At 37.7% G+C, this 25,617-nt stretch overlaps 1 protein-coding gene across 1 annotated transcript in view; it reads left to right on the top strand.

Moving 5' to 3' along the window:
- The first annotated feature begins 919 nt into the window (after window positions 1–919).
- LOC144968171 (uncharacterized) overlaps window positions 920–25,617 on the top strand; it is an 80,363-nt gene continuing 55,665 nt past the window's right edge. The window contains exons 1-4 of the mRNA XM_078906205.1: window positions 920–1,227; window positions 8,773–8,968; window positions 15,473–15,585; window positions 16,137–16,425. Coding sequence (XP_078762331.1) covers window positions 1,129–1,227; window positions 8,773–8,968; window positions 15,473–15,585; window positions 16,137–16,425 — 697 coding nt within the window. The 5' untranslated portion in view covers window positions 920–1,128. The remainder of the gene's footprint in view (window positions 1,228–8,772; window positions 8,969–15,472; window positions 15,586–16,136; window positions 16,426–25,617) is intronic.

Raw genomic sequence — 25,617 nt, 5'->3', positions numbered from 1 at the left:
TTTCTTATTTTTTTTTTTTGTACCTGCTTTTCACGGGGAGAGGATGAAGGTCTTGCGTAGCGTTGTGTATGTGTGGTTCGTGTGTGTTGTGTGTGTGTGTGTGAATGTGTGTTTGTGAGTGTATATGTTGTGTGTGTTTGCGTGTGTGTCTACTCTGTGTGTGTGTTTGCTACGCTAGCGTTGACTTACGATAGGGGGGCGAGCGGACATTGAGACGAACCACGCAAAATTAGTGTATCTCCAATGTGTCAAAAAGTAACGGAATTTATTTGAAGTGCTCAATTACTGAATTGCTTTCTGCAATTCAAGTCTGTTTTATAGGATGAATCATTTTTGTTTTTGGTAGTTTTGATATTTTGGACACAGGTTTTGTTGAACTTTTTAAAGTTTATATTTTTCACTGTTATGACGATTTTTTAAATATCAGTTAGGATACTTTAGCACCTACATATTGGTTTTGGTTTGGGATAACCCGACCCTGAATCTACCTTTGCGCATGCGCGCTCTCCATACACTGAAAGCCAGGGTTGCCAGTTTGGCATTTTAAATGCCAGATTCCAAAAATCTGGCATTTTTGAAAACCGTTTGGCATTAGAAAAATCATTTGGCATTTGGCATTTTCATTTGGCATTTTCTTTTCTTGTATATTATACTTCAAATGACACCTTTTCTCGACCGTGGTGTAGTGGTTTAGCACTCCACTTAGTAGTCAGTAGGTAAAAAATTACCCCAAAAGGAAATTTAGTATAATTAAAAAAAAAAAGAAAAAAAAAGAAAAGAAAACACGCAAGCCACCAGGATATGATAGTAAATTGTCTATCAAAAGTGAGTAGTTTTCTTAGAGGGGGTGGGAGTCAACAGACTTTGGCATTTTTTTGAGTGTTTTGGCATTTTTTGAGTCTTCTCCTGGCATTTTGTTGAAAAATAATCTGGCAACCTGCTGAAAGCATTGAAAGGCCGTTGGTGTAAACTTCTTGGAGTAAGAATTTAGAAGGAAGTGATCAAATTTATTTCAGTGTTTCTTTGGTTTGGATTGTACTTATTGTTTTCAGTTATGTGAGGATTACTTTTATTGAATGATTCTTGGATTATTATATATTTTAATGTGATTATTAAATCCCCGGGACAATGTCGCACACAAAAAAGGAGTACGAGCGAATACGGGGTCTCATCAATCAGTGGAATGATGACCACTACGATATTTTCGAATTGAGTCAACCAAATGAGGTAAACATAAACTTTTTATTTTATTTATAGTTGTTTTTCGATAGTTATCAATGCATTTATGTTAAGTATCAGTTGCATTTCGGTCATTTCCATCACATATTTACTCTCTTCTTGAGGTCACCTATACTTAGCCTACCTGTGTTGACAGCGACACAGGTGACACCGTTCTTTAGTCAACAACAATTCAAGATGGCCGACTTCAATAGTTATTACTGTTTTATTAAATTGCTACATATAAAGCGATTCATTTTTCAATGTATCATATAAGGCAGCATTCCTTTGATATTTTGCCTTCGAAACACAGTCATAATTGTTAAATTTTTGTTACCCTCTAAAATTTAGAAGATAGGCTTTTTGTCAACACTTGGAAGAAGGAAGTGACAAGTTTCATTTTCGAAACCGTGTCACAGATGTGAATTTATAATGTGGGAGGGGCCTTTTGCTCTACGCATATTTTTGGACTTGGGAAATCCTTTTCATGAATCATTATTCTTACTGATTTTCCATTGACAGATGTACTAATTACAAGTGAATCATTTATTGATAGATACGCAAATGCCGCCCATAATTATCCGATCCATGGTCCATTTTATTAGATAAATTCCAATTTATATAGATAATAATAATAATAATAATAATAATAATAATAATAATAATAATAATAATAATAATAATAAAACAACAACAACAACAACAACAACAACAACAACAACAACAACAACAACAAAAACAACAACAACAATAATAATAATAATAATAATAATAATAATAATAATTATGATAATCGAACGTTAAAATTAAGTTATTGTCGTAAACTTATTAAGATTGTAAAAAATGTAAGACACTGATCAGGTATATGGTTCGTGAAGGATGTAATTTTAATGACTATAATAATATAATATTGTTTTTATTTTATTTAGATTCTATAACTCCTTTCATCAGTTGGAAGACCAACATGAACAATAGTTAAGTTCACAAGCTGATTCCCTATTTATGACTTAGATTTTTCCATGTGTCTGCAACAAAATTGTTAATTGTTAATCATTTCCTAAACTTTATAGTATAGACTTATTGACACATTAACTATAAGTTATAGTAAAGTGAAATGATTTAGTCTGTGGAGGTTGATTGACCTATGCATGAAATAGGTGTAAACAAATTTGAGTTTTATGAAGAGAAACTGGTGGAATGTATTGAAATAATAAGACATGAAGAAAACCATTTTAATTTTAATGAATGTATTTGGTTTTCCAGTTTTCAACATCATATCAATTGCTGTTTCTAAGTTCAAGGATTACTTTGAAATACTTGTCTCCTTTTTCTCTTTATAACATTTAGTATTGCAGCAATGATTTACACGGCCCCGGCACTATGTTGTAGGGTGTAGAAAGATGTATTAAATGGATAATAGGCCAAAATAATAATTAGATGAAAACGTTATTCTTGAGGGAATTGGTTTTACAAACCTGAATTACAAAGATGAATAAATAAGCACTTTCTATTATACAGTATATATTCACATATTATTTTAAAACCATATAGTGAATGAAGTAGGAAATAAAAATAAAAGTAACAGTTATAGTAAAAGTGCATCTATAAAATTAACATTAAAAAATGTTATATATGCAAGGTAAATTAGATTATTAAAAAGTCCAGATGTTTGACTAGGTTGTCATAGACTAATGATATTTGTCCCCCTTGTAATTGAAATTCTGTCCTGGCTGGCAGTGAGGTTACTGTTGTTTATATTGCTTGGGACTGTTCTTCTTACTCACTAGAACAGTATCGAGTTGATTTGGATTAAAGCACAGTCAAGGGTAGAAATGAATAAAAATTGTCCTCTCAGTCCCACATCATTCTAAAGTGGTCATTGGGTGGAAATGACCTTTGGGTTGGGGAACTTTGTCCTCTTTGGTTGGTGGATTCTACCTAAGACCTGATCCTTGCTATCTCTTGAGCTTTAGTGAGCTTTTATAAAGTGCAATATCCACTAAATTTGCTCAAAGCGCTTTACAAGGGTCCTGGCCAACAGCAACATTTAACATTTAGGATGGGACATGACGCCTATTTGGCGATATTACAGTTTTTAAAAGAGTCAATGCTGCTGTTAACGGCCAGGTGCTCATTTTACACCTGAGTATGGTGAGAGAATGCGAGGAAAGAGCCTTTTCCAAAGACTTAACTATGCACCGAGCGAGGCTCGAACCCATGACCTTCCGATCTGAAAGCGAGTGTCACATAGTTGCACAATCTCGTCTATCTCCTTTATTATCCCTTCTGTGTGATTTCTGTGTATGAGATCATTTGCTTTTGTTTGTGGCCTGTCATGGGTCTTTTGCTTTTGCTGGTAGAGAGACCTTTAAATGGGTGTACATTTTTATGAAAGATGACATTTTTTGGTTCTTGCACGTCCTCTTTATTTTGCTATTATCAATTTAGTGCAACCTCTTTTTGGGATCCTGATATGAGTAGAACTGCAGCTGGTCTTGGGATCTATTTCTTAAGGCCTGTTTGAATAAGTACTCATTTGTGTCACTATTTCTTATGTGCCTGCTATTGCAGACTTATTTTATCCTTTCCTTTCTGTTCAATGCAGTATTGATAGTGTCCATAAACCCATGAAAACAAACCATGTATGGCAGCTCAAATTAAATGATAAACCAGAAAATTATTAATTGAAACAAAAAAATCCCAGTGCTACTCATGGTTAATAAAATTTACTTTCCATCCACCTCTCACTTTGTTTTGAAAGTTTTAATTTTTGTGCTAATTGTAATGTCCGTGAGCTGAATTCATTTATTGAACACGCTGTAGCTTAAAGTAAATTCCCACATTCTTCATTTTGCTTCAATATTTAATGTAAGGAAGTTGTACACACATTCATTTTAGCCATTTTAGTCCTCACAATTCACTTCCATCATCATAATCTACACTTACACCACATCATTTCATCCCTACAACAATCACCATCGCCTGTAACACCAATGAAACCATAGTATCATCACCACCACCACCACAAAAGGAACACTAGCACCACAACTGGTTGCCATGATGGCATCATCATCTACCATAAAATCATCTTCACTACCACTGAAGTCACCACTTAAGCTTCAATAGCACCAGTGCCATTTACTTCTTCCACTGCTCATACCACCATAACATGAATGCCACCAACTGCAATCACAACTGTGTCCTAACTAATACTAATACTGATACCACAAATAACACCATCTATAACTAACATTATCAACACTTCATCATCATCATTTTTATCATTGCTTAGTTACACGACAACCACAATATATTAATTATAACCGAGTCATCACTACCGAGAATGAAATCACTGACTATTTGCAGCTTCATCTCTGTCACTAGCACAATCACCACAACGATCAATAACCCAACACCATCATCTCTATTGCAGTCAATGCCACGACTCCAGTATCATCTTATTTGCATCAAACACATCATCATCTTTATTATGACTAACACCAAAACTAATATCCTTTACCATAGCCCCAGGTTTGAGACATTAATCATTTAGTTTAACCAAGGAGTAGGGGCAGTCTTAACCAATCCTTGTTTGTAATAGTTTATGGTGCCTTAATAACATATGGACATTATATGAGCACCATATGTATTGTGTGGCCAAAATGAAAAATAAAGTTTTTTGTTGGTGTGCGAACAATGCCGTACTAAAAAAAAGTGTTTTGACCGATTTTGGCCACAAAACTCTTTAAAATATTGATTGGTTGACACGATGCTCTTCCTTGAAGAATTCCTGGGAGTCCCAGGTTTGAGAGATTTTGACACGATGAAGGTCATTTTCATTGATGAAAATTTGAAGGATGAGTTTTTAGGCCAAAGTGTGTTTTTTTTTTGTTTTTCCAGAGTATGACAACGGTGCTAATTCATTACACATAGCCTTCTCAGGTTAATCATGATGTTATCACTCAAGAAGGTTTATTAGGCAGCGACCACTCTATAATCACTACCACATCATCACCGTCATCTTGGGCACCACCACCAACACAATCACAACCACTAATATTTTAGTATAATGGCTTCCATTACCTCAGTTGTATTATCTATACCACTATCAGTGCCACCATTGACCACTGATGGCAGCATCGTCACTTCTGCTACCACCACCATGACGGTTAAAGGGAGTTAAATCTTAGCACAAGTTTGTATTATGTAACTGATAAGCTGTATTGAATATTCTGTAGATGATGTAACATGTGATTGATATAGTCACCATTTACTTAGTATCGTGTCAATCAGTGTAAAATGGTTTTCATCGGAACTGCTGAAATCCGCAATTTTGGAGTCAGGGAAGGAATTTCCTCCTTTTAAAAAATTTACATTTGACCCAACTGCCAGACAGTGAGAGACTTGATGTGTGGGGGAACACACAGGTGCAGTTTCCCACACTCGATAAGTTAGCTAGCGTATCAGTGATAGTTTATCTTTAATTGTTCTACAAGTAGGGGTTAAAAAAAACGGGGCTTAAAGGCAATCGTTCAAAATTTTACTCCTTTTTAAAAACTTTTTATCTCCATTAGCACTGATCAACCACAGTTGTGTAATTCCCCCACGCACACTCATACCATAGTTAAAAATAAAGTCAAAAGCAACAGAATTTTCTTCTTTTTATTTGCCTTGGCACTTTCCATTTTCCATTCTCATGCCCCAACCCTGTCACTGTTATACAGTTCTGGTATGTCAGTATGTCTGGGTCTGCCAGTAATCTTTAATATCTGACTTGAGTTTTGATTGTTCTGGTTCAAGTTAGAGAGAGCTGCCAGATTTGCAATCTTTACCTTGGTTTAGCCGTCTTTTCACTATCTTTGATCTTTTCACTTCAAAGGACTTCACAGTCTTGCCATTCCAGGTAGCCTCTTTTCAGCCCATTTTTTGATGAGTACCGTACAACGACTCTTCAATGTTTCTGATCTGTTATTGGACGTCTAAAAATCTTGAAATGTTTTGGTGCGGATAGAGGTCAGGGGGGGGGGGGGGGCATATGACATGCATATAAAAATATATATAGTTCTTGAGTTCAATTTTAGTTCAAATTGATGGCAATAGATATGTACCAGGGATGGAAGCCGTGTATTTTTTGTTTACGGGATTGCCAATTTCCCCGTACATTTACGGAATTCAGTATGCTATAAACCCTCAGTATATTTTCCAATCACCTGCTAAATTGAAAAAGAAGTAACTACATAATGTCTTTTTACTGAAGTTGAGCACTCAGGAAGGGTCTGTCGGTGGGTAAAATTTCAGTAAATTTTTGCCTTCTGAATTGGCAACCCTGTGTTTACCGTCACTAACTTGTGTTTTGTGTCTGATTGATGTCCTGTCTGTTGTTATTGATGAAATCCTAAACGTCCATACCATTTCTCTCTCTCTCTCTCTCTCTCTCTCTCTCTCTCTCTCTCTCCCCCCCCCCTCTCTCTCTCTCTCTCTGTGTCTCTCTCTCTGTCTCTCCCTCTTTCTGAGGTCAACTAAAAAAAAAACCCAAACAAACCGGGTAGTGATGAGGTGGCTGATAATCATGCTTACATATTACAATACTTGACATTTCTGTTTTTGTCCAAGAATAGGTTTACATGTCTTATCAGGATAACTGCTCTATCCACTATTGTGCTGTCCGTCAGTTCTAATCATAGAGAATACAGGACTCCCTAGTCTGTGGTTCTAATTGACTCACACATGCTGTGTTTTGCTGTCTATCCAACGATGCCGTCTCGTACTTACCATCACTACATATCGACCATCTATCATTGTCTGAATGGCCATTGTTTTCATCGTTCTGTTCATTTTTGTACCTGGAACACACGACATTCCTCCATGACAGGAATCTGCCGCAAAGCAATAAAAGAAGAAAAATATAATAAAGAGGGACTGGAGGAGAGAATGAAAGGAGGGATGCCGAAAAGAGAGGAAATAAGAGAGAGGGAGAGGGGCTGGGAGAGAGAGAGAGAGAGAAAACAATCTGAGAACATGACCTTTGTCTTTCTGATGAGGGATAGCAAAGCACAAGCTTTCCGTCTTATAGCTTGTTACAGATAAAAATGATTAAAAAAATAAATATATCTATAATATGGAGTATGATGAGGGTGGTGATGATGTTATAGGGGAATAGTGAAAGTGAAGGATGGTAACGGCAATATAAGGAAGGTTGCTGTGATGATGTTGTGACGATGACTACGATGTTACTAGTGTGCATATGTGTGAGGGTATATGTCAATATATTATGTAATGTATGTTCTTTATAATATTCTATGGTTATAAATGTGTAACTAAATGACAAATTGCCACTATTTTGAGGACAATAAAGACACATTGTTATTATTATTATTATTATAGTCTCGTCCTGCCTAAACGTAGCACAGGGTAGTCTGTTTGTATGTTGCATTTGTGGCTAAGCAGGACGGTATATTATAATCTCTTGGTTTAAGTTCAAGGAGAAAAAAAACAGAGGGGGGGGGGGGGGGGGGGCATGGTCAGTGATCGGATGGGTAGTGATCTCAAAACTGGTCCCCGTGGTGTGCCCAAGGGTAAGACACTGAACTTAAATTAGCCCTCTAGACTTACGTTTGAAAGAGAAGGTACCATGTTATTTATATATAATGCAGTTACGGATATTGAAGATATGAAAATGGGGGCGGGGAGCATGGTCAGTGATCGGATGGGTAGTGATCTCAAAATTGGTCCCGGTGGTGTGCCCAAGGGTAAGACACTGAACTTAAATTAGCCCTCTAGACTTAGGTTTGGAAGAGTAGGTACCATGTTATTTATATATAATGCAGTTACGGATATTGAAGATATGAAAATCATTTAGCTGTCCAAGAATGAGATTGTACGCGTTTAGGTAAAATACACAACATCGGCCAGCTGGATATAATGTACCAACGCACAAAACTGTGTGTGTAACATTGAGTGCTTATCGTCTGGTTGATATGATTTAGTGGCTGTTTAAAACATTAACAAAGAGCTGAGTGACGTCAGTTTCGTTCCATCAGTACACACTATAAATACCAGCTATTGTTGGATCACAGTGTCGATGGATTATAGAATGCAATCACCCAGCTCTTTGTTATTGTTTTTAGACCGTCAATTGGGTGATACGTTCTAAGACTTAGAGATAGTATGCGCTCACAACATTGCCATCCGGATGTATAACGGACGAACACACCAAACGATGTGTAACCTTGAAGACGTTTATAGTTTGGTTAATAAAGTTAGTGAGAATTACTCATAAACGCGGATGGCAAAAAGCAACAACAAAGTCCTGAGTGACGTCAACTTCATAGTATCTATATATAAATGGCACCGTTAAGTGTGGCTATGCAATCTCTTATTAATGTGTCATAATAGTTTGACAAATGCTCACAAATCATACGGCTGACTGATACGGCTTTTTGGTATGTTCTAAGGTCGCCGCCATACAAGGTGGCTGTTGACGAAAGACGTATTTTCATCCTCTTGCTTTCCTTCCACACACTATTTCACTTCTCTCCCCATTTGTCTTTCCAGCACTTGGAGTTTCATGGTGTGGTCCGGTTTTTCTTCCAAGGGGCTGCAGGTGCCAACGTGATCACCAAATGCATCCGTGTAGCCAGCTCGGCCACCACCAGGGAGGTCATCGATGTCCTCATAGAGAAATTCAGACCCGACATGCGCATGTTGGGACAGAACAAATACGCCCTTTATGAAGTTCATGTCAACGGAGGTAAGATTATTTACTCTTCTTGAATCTATTATTGAAAAAAAAATTCTTATTGTTTGATTGATTTGTTTTGATTTTTTTTTTCAATTATTATAAAAAGTGATTTCTAAAGATATTATTTGTCTCACGGGTTCATACATAATTAATAAGGAAATGTATTGATTTCATGCATATAGCTAAAAAACCCCAAAAATCCGCCAGCGGATTAACACACGACAGTAACCTTTAAAGTGTATAGTATGATTGGTATAATTTAGTGAGAACTAATCATTAAAATACTCTCTAAAAACCGGTAACAAAGTGCTGATTGACGTCAATATTGTTCATTCTAATATAAGTGACCTCCGCACACATCAAGGCACCTCTCAAATCTCTCCACGTAACGTGTTAAGCCCTGTCACACATCTCTCGTGTTATCACTGCATTGCGACACTGACATGACATGCGTGATGAAAATTATGGGGAGAGTGCTCGAATAATGTCAACGTTTTATAGAATCACCCCTGCGTCATTACAATAAATAAAAGAATGGCAGATTAATCTCTTTGCAAAACTGGCATGACTTGTACTTCACCTTAAAAATAATTGTTGTTGAATATTTGTTTAAACAAATAGTGAGCGGTTCTTCTATAGCACGGATCGAACATTGCACTTATTATATAGGTATATGTCAACGTGTACATATATGCAGGTCTGACATCCGAACCTACTTAACATTGTTGAAATGGACAACACTTTTTTTTCTTCAGATTTACAGGACAGCAATGAGCCCATAATGCATTGGGTTATCAGACCTACAAATAAGCGCACGTCGGTGCACGCGTTTCATAAAGTAGGACGCTGGTATAATAAGAACTTTCCGCAAGATATATTTATAGTTATTTAATATATTAAGACCCAGCTGTTCGGTTATAGATAGTATGCGCTTGGCCAAGAAGCTCAAAACATTGCCACCTGGAAATATAACGGACCAACACACAAAACTATGCGTAACCATGAACGTTTATAGTCTGGATAATGCAGTTTAGTGAGAATTACTCATAAACGTGGATGGCAAAAGACAATAACAATGACTTGAGTGACGTCAACTTCATTCTATATATACTCCTGCTGCATTTGTTGGCCAGAAGTGAAGAACTGCTTTAAGTCTGGTGCTCGAATGTTGTGAGTTTCTTTTTTTTTTTTTTTTTTTTTTTTTAGCTAAACGCACAGTATCAATACAACTCACGATTTGCTTTCTTCTGGTGGTGGGTGGGTGCCTTGTACTTGACATCATTCTTTGGTCAATAGATAGAATGCGCTTGGCCAAGGAGTTCACAACATTGCCATCCGGAAGTATAAAGGACCAACACACAAACACTGTGTAACCATGAACGTTTATAGTCAGGTTAATACAGTTTAGTGAGAACAACTCACAAACGCGGATGGCAAAAACAATAACAAAGGCCTGAGTGACGTCATCTGCATACTATCTATATCAGGCTATGAGTTTACGAGGGCTACGGACCGACCCAGAAGAGACGAGTTGCAGCAGAACGAGTTATTCTCTGTGTCAAATCTTGACCCTTGCAAGTCGACCGACTGGCGAGATAGTACAGTTATATTATATGTATAATGATGTCCTTTTGAAAGTCCGAGGTGTTCTGGTCGACTAGTTCAGCCCATCATTACCTTGTGAGGTGACTTCAGTCAACGGGTTGTTCTCACAGGTATCTTGGTTGTTTCACGGTAGCAGAGATCTTAGCCTGAGGTGTAAACTCTCTACAATTCTGTCTGCCCCTCCCAGTACTTTTTTTTTACTTTTATTTCCATTTATAACCCCGCCCCCCTTTCCCCTCTGCCTTCCTCGCTTTTACCATACCATCTGGCATACGTATTCATGATCATGGTACCTCAGATATCAACGTGACCGACAGAAATATCTATAGTTATTTTGACTTGCTAGAAGTTATTGCTCGAATTACGCAAAAAAAATGTTCGTAACATGAATGTTGTGTCAAACGTTTATAATTTCATCCAGCAAAACAAAAGCAACAAGAGACTAACAAGAACGATGTGACGCTCTGATATCTATAGATTTGATGAATGCAGTGTTATATATTATAATGTAATATTGATGTCTATTGTCGAACTCGAGACGCTATAGATCGTATGGAATGTTGGTTTGAAGGTGTTAGCTCACGTTATCTTGTTCGAGATCTTGATCTGGAAGGATATCTCTTATTCGTCCTCTCTGAAGCTCTCTTTTACTTTTATAAGTATTTATGTCGTTTGTACATAACATACTTGACACTTAGTAGGTCAGATCACGGTACAATATAATCACGGCGACACACACAACATTATATTTGTATTTGTGAAGCAAAAAAATCCATTTAGAATGGGTGTAAACTTATTTCTCCAACAAGCTGCGGATACAGCATGTCTTATAATATAATAATAATATAAATAATATATAATAATGATATAATAATATAATAATATAATAAAAAAAAATATAATAAATAAAAACTATAACACATTATACCACCTCTCGTCTGAACATCTAAGCACTTAATATTAAACTAGATAACACAATCAAGATGAAACATCAACACTTGCCCAGGTATTCTCACTGCACTGGGTTTTTGTCATTCGTAAACAGTCTTCGCAAATTTATTTATCGTCCAGAAGACAAAACAACAGGACAAAACAAAAAACAAACACCCCTCAAGCAAAAACAGACAAACAAACAAACGCACCCCCCTCCCCCACAACCCCCCCCCCCCCCCCACACACGCAATACAAAGCAATACAACAACAATAAAAAAGCAAAATCCCAAAACAAAACTGTATTTAAAAAGCCCCAACAAAACAAAAAACCCTCTTAAAGACGCGCCCACACATGGAAGAAATATATAAATAAAACAACGGAGAAAAACCCCAAACAAACCAAACATCAACTGAAACAAACAAGCGAAACAAAAAGAAGAAAAGAAAACAATGCAAAGCAAACAATCCAACAATCCCGGTGTATTCCAGACGATAGTCGTGCCAAATTGTGATAGATATAAGTCTAATTATAGATGGCTTTGGCAGCGCGGTCTCGTATTGTTGTTCGGTGTCAATGGATTTACCTCCAAATAAACGAGCTTTTGGAGTGTTTTGAAGTCATTTGTATTTATTAGTTGATTAAGATGTTTTGGCTATGATTTAAGATTCAGAAAGAAGCAGGAGGGCCATGTTATGATGCTGGGATATGAGTTAAATCGTCGTTGGAATTTGAAGACAGATACAAAAGAAAGCAAACAAACAAATAAAAAAACCAACAACAATAAAAGTAAACATCGACAACCAGTTCAACTCGGATTTCTTCCCCACCGACATTAGAGAGAATGTTTATCATTTATACAGCACCGTCTCCTCCTGGTTACGATTGCAAACATTCCGCTCTTTACGTTTGTTCTTGTAAACAAATTGAATTCTCGCTTGGGTCTCAATCGTTTCACTTACTGGTCTCCACAAGCATTTTGTTGTTGTTGTTTGTTTGTTTGTTTGTTTTTAACCGTTGAAAAGGAATGTTTTACATTATGAAGAGTTTAGATTTTTCTATATCTCCATTTCTTAAGTCTCAAAAACTGTTTTTACTGTTATTTTGAACTCATAGAAAAAGGGTGTCCTGCCCTGTACCATCAGTGGGTTTCGTTTGCTCCATTTCTGTTTCTTTCTCAAGTCTTCAAAAGTGTGTTGTTGTCACTATTTTTTACCCATAGAAAAAGGGCATGGGTTTGCTTACCTCTATTTCTGTTTCTCAAGTCTTCAAAAGCACATGTTATTATTGTTATTGTTATTATTATTATTATTATTATTATTATTATTATTATTATTATTATTATTATTATTATTATTATTGTTGTTGTTGTCGTTGTTAACTGGGGTGTGTTGCACAATCAGAGTTTGTTTTTGTTGTTTTTTTCTTTCATTCTATTTCTTTACTCTTCAACACCGTTTTATTGCCCCCCCCCCCCCTTCCTCATTTTTTTTACCCATTGAAAAAGGTTCTCCTGTAATATCAAAGGTGTGGTTTTCTCCATTTCTCGATTTCATAAAACCTCAAAAGCATAATACTTAAAATCTTTTTATTTTTTATTAGACTATGATATTTTATCTACTCAGTTTTCAAAAAGACGTTGAACTTGTTCAATGGCTGTGATTGTTTAACGATCCGTATCAGTTTTTTTTTGTTTGTTGATTTTTTGATAAGGGTTTGTGGTTCACGATGAATCGTGTACATTTTGATTCTACATTGCTGTAATCTGGTAAAACACGTATTTAAAATTTTGGCCAGAAAAAGTCCTCCTTCAAATTTCGATCGATTAAAATGACTCATCTTGGCAAAAAAAAAAAAAACCCCAAAAAAACCCCTCTCAAACCTGGGATTTCGTGAAGTCCCAGGTTTAAGAGTTTTTTCTGCCAAGATGAGGATCGTTTTAATCGATCGATATTTGAAGGACGAGTTTTTCTGTCCAAAATTTAAAAAATACGTTGTTTTTTTCTTCTTTTCTTCGGAGTATAGCGAAATATTCATATCAATCGCTCTCGCTTTTCCTCGATCGAGTCGCCAGATCTGTCTGTCTAGACGTCTGTCCTGCTGTGGTTTTTTGAAATCGATTTGATAGGCACACCAGGGTTGCCAGATTCATTTTGCAAAAAATTCCAAACAAGTTACGGGAAAATGCCATTGGTATCGTAATATGTATAGCCTTTCCAAGCATCACTTTTTTCCTGCTAAAATGCGCATAGATGTGGAAATGAATCTTACGGTTCTTAACTCATTGTGGCCGCACAATGAGTTGGTGTCTTGATTTAATAAGATGGAATTGTTGTCTTGATTTTTAATAAAACGTCACTTCGTCTCACCAGTTTGAGGGTGAAACTGTGTATGTTTTGTGGAATTAGTGTTTTTCTGTCCATAACATCAGTTAACATTATGTGATTCAAAATAAAAAAATTAATTTAAAAAAAAAAAGGCTAAACCCACCTTTTCTGTTCTTTTGGAGTTTGGCATTAAAAACGCCATATTGGGACCCCTGATGCATATCGTTATGATAAGTATTGTCGTTTACCTTTATATTTATGTGGCCGTCGGGGACCCCCGATGAAGGGAGGTGGTGTGTAAGTATGTGGGGCTTTACTGTCCAAGGTGACGAACGGGTTACGATTATTCACGTGGGAACATTTGATGGTACAAAGATCTTTTATTGATTACAAACAGTAAACAGTCCACTACTGTCTTGTAACTCGTAAAATGATCTGAGAGTTTATGCGATTTTGATTGGTGGTGGTGGTGGTGCTGCTGATGGTGGTGGTTGTTGTGGTCATTGTGGTGTAAGTGGTGGTGGTTGTGGCGAGTTTGTTGTTGTTGGTGGTGGTGAGTGTGATGGTTGTGGTGGTATATTATGGTAATGGTCTGGGTGGTGGTGGTTGTTGTGGTGTTGATGATTTGACAAAAATTGGCCTTGTTTTCGGGTTTCATCTGGTTTATATTTTACCCAGTGGTGACATTGTGTCAATTGTACACGTCGAATTTGGATGTTTTACCTAATGTTTTTTTTCCATTCCGATTCGGGCTTTGTAACGATCATTCTATACAGACTCTGATGTACACGTATTTTAGATTTTGGCTTGAAATCGGAAGTCTCAGGTTTGAGAGTCTTGGCCAAGATGATGGTCATTTTTAATCGATATATGAAGGAGGACAAGTTTTCTGGCCAAACTTTAAAATACGTCTGTATTAGAGGCGTGCCCATAAAGACAAGATAATCCCGGGGTCAAAAGGGGTCATAAGTGGGTATGGAATTTCGATTATGGGTGAAAAACAATGTATACTCTTTCAAAATATCACAGTGGAAATAACCCGTCCCTGACGTGAGCTGAGAAAATCGGTTCTTTGCTTTTTTTAAAAAAATTCTTTTGGGAGGAAATCCTCTTTTTGAGGTACACCTTTATAAAATATACAAAGAAGAAAAATGACACAATCTAATACAACTTCTACCCAGGAATGGATATACATCTGACCAAATTGAACAGCACTATATCACCAACTCTGGAGCATTTTTTTTTGTTTGTTTTTCTTTTTTGGTGATCATTGAATGAAAAAATAAAAATCTTGCATTTCGTATTGTTTCATTTTTTTTTCCTCTTCAAATTCGGATTCCCCCCCAAAAAAAAAAAAAAACAAAAAAAAAAACACCAGGGGTGGATGGATACATTGAAGGCTTTTGTCACACTTGGTCTGTCGTGGGGGGAATGGGAAAGGATATCGCAGTGTTCACACCACATCACACTGGGGTGGGTTAGGGATCAAAAGTCTATCTTGTTCTCGTCACCCCATTCAAATATTGACTTTTGACAGACAAAATGGGGCTGATCTGAGACATGCTTCTTAAAAAAATAAATTCAATACCTAATATATTACTTTCTTTCTCCCCTCCCCCCCCCCCCTCCCTCTTCCCTTTTTCCCCACAGAGGAACGCCGTCTGATAGATGACGAGAGACCGCTGTATGTCCAGCTGGAATGGGGCAATGACGTCAGAGAGGGCAGGTTTTTGTTAAGAAATGAGGACGATCCAACTGTCAGGGTACGGGGTTGTTTTCTTTTCTTGTAAAGAATTGTTGAAAGAAAAATTATGCCATTTGTATTTGTATGTATTAACGCTTTTTTTTTTTGTTGTTGTCGTTGCTTACAAGGCTTCTGCATGTCAAAAAAAGATGCTCTATCTCTCTCTCCCTCTCTTTTTCTCTCTCTCTTTCTCTCTCTCTCTCTCTCTCTCTCTAGGGCTCTCTGCTAATCCCCCCCCCCCTAAAACGACAAAAAACAACGAAAACAACAACAACAACAACAACTAAAGAAACAAAACAAGCAAACCTACAAAACAAATTTTAAAAAAACCCAAATCGAACACACAAATCTAAGCATCACAATTTTGGAAATTAATTTTGAAAAATATATAGACATCTATATATATATTTTTTCGTTTCCTCCTTTTTTTTCGTTGTTGTTGCCATTTTAGTTTTAGTTTTTAACAATAGCTGTCCATCGAGATATGCATCTAATTTTATCCCTGTGTTTTACTAGATGTAACAATATAATAATAATCGAACACCTCACTGTACTCCTTACTCCAAACAGGACCCTGCACTCGGCTTTGACAAATCGGTCTTGGAAAGAGACCAGGCCGGCTTCAAACGAAAGCTCTCCAAGCGGGAAAAGAAAGAAAAGAAAAGACGCGAGAGAGAGAAAGGCAAGGAGAACGTGAACGGCGAGGATGGTGTGGCCAACAAACTCTACTCGGAGGCTCCCGAGACCAGCTTCACCAGGAGTATCTCGAACCCAGAGGCCGTGATGAGGCGGAGAAGGCAACAAAAGTTGGAGAAGAAACTGGCTGAGATGAATGCGGCAGAGGGTGGCTCGGATAGCGGTGAGTTTTGGCTGTTGTGAATTCAGTGCAATTTGTGTTTGTTCGGTCCCTCTGTTGTTATTTATGTCTCCTTTTACTGCCGTAACGCCTTCTGGTGATATCCCTGTTCTTCCTACCTTCTGAAATGGTTCTATGAAGTCTGATAATTTGAAATGTCCAACACAATGTCAGAAAAGTGAGTGGAGCAGGCACTTATGTCGATAATTTGTAAAAAGAAATTAAGTGAGTAGGAAAGTGCCAGAAGACAATAGAGAATAAAAATTTCGCGGCGGCGATGGGGGCTCGAGCCCGTGACCTTACTGGTACGACAACTCCGCCAAGCTGGGGAGAGCGTGACTCTACTTTATGAGCTATCCATCACTCCAACCTCCAACTGCTGGGTTGACAGGGAGGTCAGGAAAAAAAAAAATCTCGACTACACCCGGGATCGATCTTGATCCCTTTGCGTGTGAAGTGAGTGCTTTACCACTGAACTGTCGCACTCCCCCCCCCCCCCCCCCTTATGAGATATGGCTTAGTATTATTCAATAGTATTATCCAGACCTACCTGCTTGAAATGTTCAAAATTCGTAGTTTTCAGGAGTCACTATAATTAACTTTACTAATTATTATTTTACCTTAAGCAGTTTTAAATTTGCCTTCAAAACCTGAATAGATGCTTTGTTGCACTAAACTTTTCTTTTTAACACATTGTATTGAATCAAAATTGTTTATATATTTCTGGTGTTGAAGACAAAAATTCGTATTTTTACGTATTTTTCGTAGTAGCAGGCAGGTCTGGTGTTATCAACCTCAATGGCGTAATGGGCTTTTGTTGAAAATGGTTGCTTATCCTTCCTTATTAATACGTAGAAGATGTTGTATCCCCGATATCAACTTACGGTTTCAATTGAAGGGCTGATTACAAGATGATCATTGCCCTAGGTGATTTGATACGATATACTGTGTGATACGATTGATACGTGTACAGGTAGGTTTGACAGCGTACTCGACCCGATACCTTGATAAGATTGGCGATTCTGATTGTTGAAAAATCGTAGACGACTGACTACGATTTGACGTACTCTGGAAAAGAACAACACATATTAAAAAAAAAAAATTGGCCAGAAAACTCGTTCTTCAAATATCGATCGATTTAAATGACTCTCGTCTTGGCTAAAACTTTCAAACCCGGGACTTCGGCGAAGTTTGAAAGTTTTAGCCAAGACGAGAGTCATTTAAATCGATCGATATTTGAAGGACGAGTTTTCTGGCCAAATATTTTTTGATATGTGTTTTTCCAGAGTACAACAGGATTGGTGTGAATGGCGGTTGGTTGGTGGTATCAGTATTGATTGCTTATTAGTTATTATGTAGCAGCAGTTGCATTCGCTGTCAGAGTTAATCTCTTGTTTGTAGTACGATGTGGATTTGATTGCCCCCCCATCGCTCCACACCCTTCCCCTCCCCCCTCATCTCCCCAGTCAATGGTTATTGTAGTTTGTTTTTATAATACTTTTATTATAGTAATTGGAATTAGATATTTCATTTCTGATATAATCTCTCTCTCTCTCTCTCTCTCTCTCTCTCTCTCTCTCTCTCTCTCTCTCTCTCTCTCTCTCTCTCTCTTCATCCATATCTAACTTATTCTTCGGTAGTTGTGCCCTTATATTATATATGTATAAATGTGTCGGGGGTGGTATTGTGGCGATACTTTGTAAAGCCTTGTGAAGATTGTACTTGTAATGTGTTCATTGAAATGCCCGATGCAGCTGAACGGGTTTTAAAAAAGATTTAATTTCTCCTTTCACAATACACCTTTATATTTTTAATCTAGAGTAGTAATTCCCACTTTTAGATACCGACGTTGTAGGTCGTGCCTTATGAATGGGCCCTCTAGATCGAATGTGTTCATGAAATATCGTGTAATCCAGACGTCTGGATACAAATTATGTATAGAACACGGATTGTTATAGACATAGGGCTTTCATTGTTATTTATGTCACCGTTGCAGAATGCGACATTACAGTATTTTCATTATACGTAACTGAATATGATATTATAATAGTACTGCATAATTCTGAAACATAAAGATATAAAATACGTATTTTAAATTTTGGTCAGAAAACTCGTCCTTCAATAATCGATCAATACAAATGACCCTCATATTGTCAATTTAACATAAATAAATAAAAAACATCTGGGGCTTTGCGAAGTTCCAGATTTGAGAGTTTTTGCCAAGACGAGGGTCATTGACAGATGTTTGAATGAGGGTTATCTGGCCAAAATTTTAGATAGGTGTTTTTTTAAAATCTTTATCAAAGGACCGCATACTCTGAGCTGATAGATATTTTGTTTGTTGTGTTTTGGATTGACTAAATCATTGACACAATTAAAGATCTTTCTCGAGCTCCTATGGTGGATTGGGGGGGGGAGGGGGGTGGGGGGGGGGGAAGTTATTCTTCCAGGCCATGACTGAAGAGTTGTTTGGGACACGATAATACTTATTATATTATTGTATTTTCTCTCTTCTAAATCTCCATATAAATAATACAATTTTATGTTATTATTATTGCTGTATAGTGGAAAATATTTTAGCATTTTGTATGTGGGAAAATCAGTGTCTCTGTCTATAGTTTTGGGAGATGATATTATTTATTTCCTTGGTGAATAGAGAGAAAACTGCAGGCCCGGCAATCGATATTTAGATACCCTTTGCGTGTGAAGTGAGTGATCTAGCAACTGAACGGTCCGGATCCCGATGGTAGAGTTGTAGGGTGGACAACTGTTTTTGGTGTGTGTTTATTTTTTTCTTTCTTCCTTTACTTTCTTTTTTTTTTTTTTTCCTTTTTCTTTTTTTTTGTTTTTGTTTTTGTTTGTTGTTGCTGTTTTTTGTGTGTGTATGTGTGTGGCTTTGTGCGTACCTGCCTTGTGATTGGTATCGAACGGAGGTCAATCAGTGACGGTTCGTGGCCAGAGAGAGGATAAGAGATAGAGAGAAGGAGGTCGATGGACGATCAAGTAGTATTAGCCTTATTAGAGGATGACACCATCTGATAGGATTGCGTGTGGACTGGATGTATGTCTGTCTGTCTTTGTCATTCTTTGTTTTTAAAGTAATGGATCTCTCTCTCTCTCTCTCTCTCTCTCTCTCTCTCTCTCTCTCTCTGTCTCTCTCTCACACGCTTTCTTTCTCTTTCTTCCTACCTCTCTTCTCTTTCGCCACCCCCCCCCCCTCTCTTCTCTCCCTTTCTCCTACCGCCCTCCCTTCCCTTCTTTCTCTCTTTCTCTCCCCCTCCATTCTCTCTCTCCATCTCTCTCTCTCTCTCTCTCTCTCTCTCACTCTCTCTCATACACACACAAACATACTGACACACAGTATTTCTCTCTTTCTCTCTACCCTCCTCTCTCTAACTCCCTTTCCTTCCCTTCCACTCTCTCTCTCTCTCTCTCTCTCTCTCTCTCTCTCTCTCTCTCTCTCTCTCTCTCTCTCTCTCTTTTTCGTGCGCTTAGGACGTTGTATGCTAATTGCCTGTTTGGTTGTTGATAGAGTGATGGTTTCTCGTGTCTCGTGTAAACCAGTAACATCCCTGGTGTAAACGCGGTGAATTAAATGATTGCCAGTCGCTGTAGACTAACAACATAAATAGCTTAAAAAATAGAAATAATTTTTTTTACAAAACAACAACAGACAAACAAAAGAAAAGAAAGATGTTTTAATATGTTTTTAGGGGTTTTACGGCGTTGAGAACACTGTTAGGTTATTTCAGCGCCAGTAAAAAGAAAGATACAGAGGAAAGTTGTAGATATGATGACGTTGAACGCACTGAAGAAAAAGGGAAGACAGAGGGGAGGGGAGGGGTTGGGGGGGGGGGGGGGTATAAATAGAGAACAGAACATTTCATGATCAGTCCACTAATGTGCCTATTATGACATTGCCTAAAAGTCCAATCTAGACACAAAGGATCCAGCTATAGTGAAGGACACACTCAAATGTTTACAAAGTACTATTTACATGTATTCAAAACTAATAATGATAATAGAACGTAACAGTAACAGAGAGATGGTTTACAATGACAGAAGAAAACGGGTTGAGCTTTTACATAGCGCAATATCCTCTAAACGTGTTCAAAGGGCTTTACAAAGGGTCCCTTCCCTGACCAACAGCAACACTAAGAAAAATCAAGTATTTAACATTTTGGCCAGAAAAACGTGTCCTTCAAATATCGATCGATTTAAGCATCTCTAATCTTGGTAAAAAACTTTCAATCCTGGGACTTTATAAAATCATAGTAAACTTCCCACAGACCAAAGTCCCAGGTTTAAGAGCTTTGGCCAAGATGAGAGGGATTTTAAGCGATCGTTTTTTCCAAGGACGAGTTTTCTGGTCAAAATCTTAAATATGTGTTTTCTTTTCTTTCTTTTAATTCAGACTACGGTAGAACGCATGGGTAAGTATTGCGGATGGCTTGGGACTCCCTGTAAAACGCTTTGAGCTCATTTAGTGGATATTGGATTGCACCTCATTATAAATACTCAAGTAATGTGAGAATAGTCCTAATATTAGACAAGGACTCTTGCTGTTACGCTAAGCGTACTATTGACGCTATAACGTTTTTTGACATTGTCTATTTCCAATCCAAACTGAATCAGTAAAGCCCCCCATAGACGCCGACATCCGCTGGACGCGGGACGGATGACCTAGTCGCTGTGACCCGATCCCTGCGTTTATCGCAGATGATTTTTGCCCACATACGGGGAGATATTTTTTTAGGCGATCGGCGATCGGGGGCGTGGCAGTATAAAAAAGTGGACAATTTTTTTCGGATTTTCGCTGTTTTCACGTCGGATTCGTGATCAGCGTCAAATTTACAATAGGTTTGATACTAAGAACTGTGTGTTTACTCCAAAAATTGGTGAAATTAGAAATAAATTTTAATTAATAGTGAGGCTACGATCCCAGTTACTGTCTGTTATTCTATCTTTCGTCTTGCGCACAATAGTGATTACTTCTCACTAAATTATATCAATTAGACTGTTGAAGGAACGAAATTGACATCATTCCACTCTTTGTTATTGTATTAAGACAGTCATTTTGGTAATTAGTTCTCACTAAATTATATCAATCAGACTTTTAACGTTCAAGGTTACTTGTAGTTTTGTGTGACGGTACGTTATTTCCGACTGGTGGATGTTGTGAGCATTTTACCTAAACTCATAGCATCAATAACCGTCCAAGATATTCCCATCATATGTAGCAATAGCTATAAGAGAGAGAGAGAGAGAGAGAGAGAGAGAGAGAGAGAGAGAGAGAGAGAGAGAGAGAGAGGAGAGAGAGAGAGAGAGAGAGAGAGAGAGAGAGAAAAAGAGAAAGAGAGAAAAAAAATTTACTTGCGCTATATATACCGCTATATTCAATAAAGGTGCTCAAATCACTTTATAAGGGTCTTTGGCCAACATAAAAACATGTTAGACGAGACATGACTGTTAAGCGATATTGCAATTGTTTCCCGACAGAGACGACGCTGTAAACAGCGAGGTACTCATTTTAACAGTGAACAAGGTGAGAGAATGCGAGTAAAGAGCCTTTTCCAAGGACTCAATTATGCGCCACTCAGAGCGGGACTCGAATCCAGTACCGTCCGATCCAAAGGCGAGTGTCATTTCACAAGATCACATGCATAGCCGCACAAAAAAGTGATGAGAGAATAGATTCATATGTATTGAAGGAGGAGAGAGCGGATGGAGTGAGTAAAGTTCTTGGATATTTATAGAAGGAACCAAATTGACGTCACTCATCTCATTGTTATTGTTTTTAGACACCCATTTTTATGATTAGTTCTCATTAAAATATATCAGACTATAACGTTCAAGATTCCATGTAGATCTTTGGGCTGGAGTGATTATTCTGGCTGGCGGACTTTTTGAGTATTTTAATTTAACATAGAGCATCAATAGAAGGAATGAATTGGACGTTAGTCAACCCGTTGTTATTGCTTTTAGACAGCAGTTTATAATTAACTTATCACTAAGTTATATCAATCAGACAATGAACGTTCGCGTTTGCAGTTTTGTGTGTTAATATGTTATACCCCGATGGAGATGTCGTGAGTATTTTTCCAATACGCATAACATCCATACATTTGCAATCCGATTTAAGTTTAAAAGCAACGTAGACCACGGAAATTTTTCAATTTTGTGGACAATAAAGATTTGTTATTTATCGTCATTATTATTATTATTATTATTATTATTATTATTATTATTATTATTATTATTATTATTATTATTATTATTATTATTATTATTATTATTATTATTATTATTATTATTATTATTATTTATAAAACAAATCGACAGCATTCCCGTGGCAGGTGAAACGGGTACTCCTCGGGACTACTCGCATTCGCACCCCCCCCCCCCCCCAACCACAATTCAGGGCTACAATGCCCACCCCTGTCATCACGTAGTCAAGGCTTTTTGGCATCTGCCAATCCCAAATGTCTGTGTCAAGGTCGACCGTCATGTCGCGTCAACGGGTGAGGAAGAAAAAAAAAAAAAAGAATTGGCATATTATTATATCATTACATTGAAAATTATGAAAACTATTTTTTATTTTGTATGAAATCCTTTATAAATTTTACGATGATCAAGAACGAAACTTTTGCCATCTACCTCTTCCTGGCGAAACATTTATAAAAATATTATTTTAAAAAAATAATAACACAGAATTTATTTGGCGCAATATCCACGTGCTCAAAGCGCTTTACAAGGGGTCCCAAGGCAACAGCAATATTAAACTTGAAAGACGAGACATGACGCCTGTCAGGCGATGTGACATTTTTTCCTAACAAATTCAACGAACGGCCATGTACTCATTTTACACCTGAGTACGGTGAGAAAATGTGAGTAAAGAGCATTTTCCAAGGACTCAACTCTGCGCAACGCAGAGCGGGTCGAAACCTGAACCTTCCGATCTGGAAGCGAGAGTCATACCACAAAACAGGGAGGAGCACTGTTCTGTCGGCCACATAACCTCAATATTAATTAAATTTTATTTCTAATTTCATCAATTTTTGGAGTAAAAACATAGTTCTTGGTATCAAACCTATTGTAAATTCGACGCTGATCACGAATCTGACGTCAAAACAACGAAAATCCGAAAAAAATTGTCCAATTTTTTATACTGCCACGCCCCCGATCGCCAATCGCCTCGAAAAATATTAAGCAAAGCGGGCTTTGCGAGCGATGGACCGTACCTAGGTTTATCGGCCAGGTATTTGGCCACACACATTGCGTTTTCACCCCGGTTTGCCTGATCGGGGTCTGGACCAGGATCATATCCGGGCGTGTATGGAGCCTTTAAGATAAACAAACAAATCAGGACCGTAAAGCCGTACTCTAGAAAAACCCATATTTAAAAATTTGGCCAGAAAACGCGTCCTTCAAATATCGATCGATTTGAATGACCCTCATGTTGGCAAAAAAAACAAAACAAAACCCTCTCAAACCTGACCCTCATCTTGGTTAAAAAACTCTCAAACAACTTCGCGAAGTTACAGGTTTGAGAGTTTTTTGCCAAGATGAGGGTCGTTAAAATCGATCGATAATTGAAGGACGAGTTTTCTGGCCAAATCTTTAAATATGGGTTTTTCCAGAGTACGGAAGCGTAGGGATGAGGGGATGCAAGCCACCTGTCCAGAGGCGTGTTCCGTAGGTGAGGCGAACTGGCTCGTGAACGCGGCTTGTTGTAGCCATCGTAAACCCCAAAAAATTGGTCACAAAAGAGGACGACGATCACCAAACGAAAGTGAAAAGTGAGTTGTTATAAGTGCTCAAGGAGACAAATGATCGGTTCGATATTGATTACAACTCATACTTAATTTTTTCTTCTCCTGTTTATCTTCGTCTTCTTTTATGGCCAATTTTTTGGAGTAATTATTAGGCCATGAGTTTACGAAGGCTAAGCGCTTGTCCAACGGTTTTTGTCTCGCTTTGCCTTCCTTATGGAACACGCTTAGCGGCGCATTGAGATGGGGGATGGAAGCCACCTGCCCTGATTACGGACTTCAAACAAACCAGCCTCAAGTGTTAGTTATACATAGTATGTATTAGTAAGTCCCCAGTAGTCTCCAATGGTAATCCTATTTATTTATGTTATTTCATCTTCTTATCCCAACTGACGTGTCTGACCAGTGAGTGTCATAGACAACCCCCCCCCCCCTCCCGTCCAACCAACCAACCAATCCCCTCCCCAACCTATCCACTTACACCAAAGACATTGTAGATTTACAAGTCTTAAATCTTGTACTCTCGTCATAGCAACCTAGAGGGTATTGACTCTGGTAAAATGGATGGAACCGTTACAAGAATAGTTAAAAGTACAGCAGCAGCTTCAGTGAATATCAACGTGTATGCATCACAAGGAACGTGTCAATCTCAAATCCTTTTTCTCCCTACCCCCCCCCCCCCCCCCGCAAAAAAAAAAAAAGAAAAGAAAAAGAGAGAGAATGAAAAACACACACGAAATAATACATAAACAATAAGCATAAAAAAGGCAATAAAAAACTCGAAACAAGACAAACAAACAAGGAAGATAATCTGAAGAAAAAAACACCACAGAAAACAAACTATAAAAACAACAAATAAAAAAGACCCCCCCCCCAAAAAAAAAAAAAAACAACAAAAAACAAAAAACAAACGAAGAACAAACAAACAACAAAACAAACAAAAACAAAGCCAGGTATGCGGCAATAATATACTTGTTTTGAGTAGTACGTGTAAGCTGTTTAGATGCATTCATGTAAGATCCATTTTTTCATCGTCCAAGAGCAACTCGGAGCCACAGCAGGGATGTTTTGGCATCCATCATTATGTTCAATTAGGTTTCTCTCTTCATCCCTCCTATCTCTCTCTCTCTCTCTCTCTCTCTCTCTCTCTCTCTCTCTCTCTCGACAGATAGATAGATAGTATGCGCATGACTAAGAAGCTCACAACATTGCCTTCCGGAAGTATAACGGACCAAAACACAAAACTCTGTGTAACCATGAATTTTTATAGTCTGGATAATAAAGTCAAGTGAGAATTACTCATAAACGTGGATGGCAAAAAACAATAACAAAGACCCCAGTGACGTAATCTTCATTCTATCTATAGATAGAACGAAGTTAACGTTACGCGTGTCTTTGTTAGTTTTTTTTGCCATCCACGTTT

Source organism: Berghia stephanieae, chromosome 3, assembly GCF_034508935.2.
Source record: "Berghia stephanieae isolate SIO BIC M18660-M18661 chromosome 3, UCSD_Bste_1.3, whole genome shotgun sequence".
In the NCBI taxonomy this organism is placed as follows: domain Eukaryota; kingdom Metazoa; phylum Mollusca; class Gastropoda; order Nudibranchia; family Aeolidiidae; genus Berghia; species Berghia stephanieae.
This window is presented reverse-complemented; position numbering and strand designations above follow the sequence as displayed.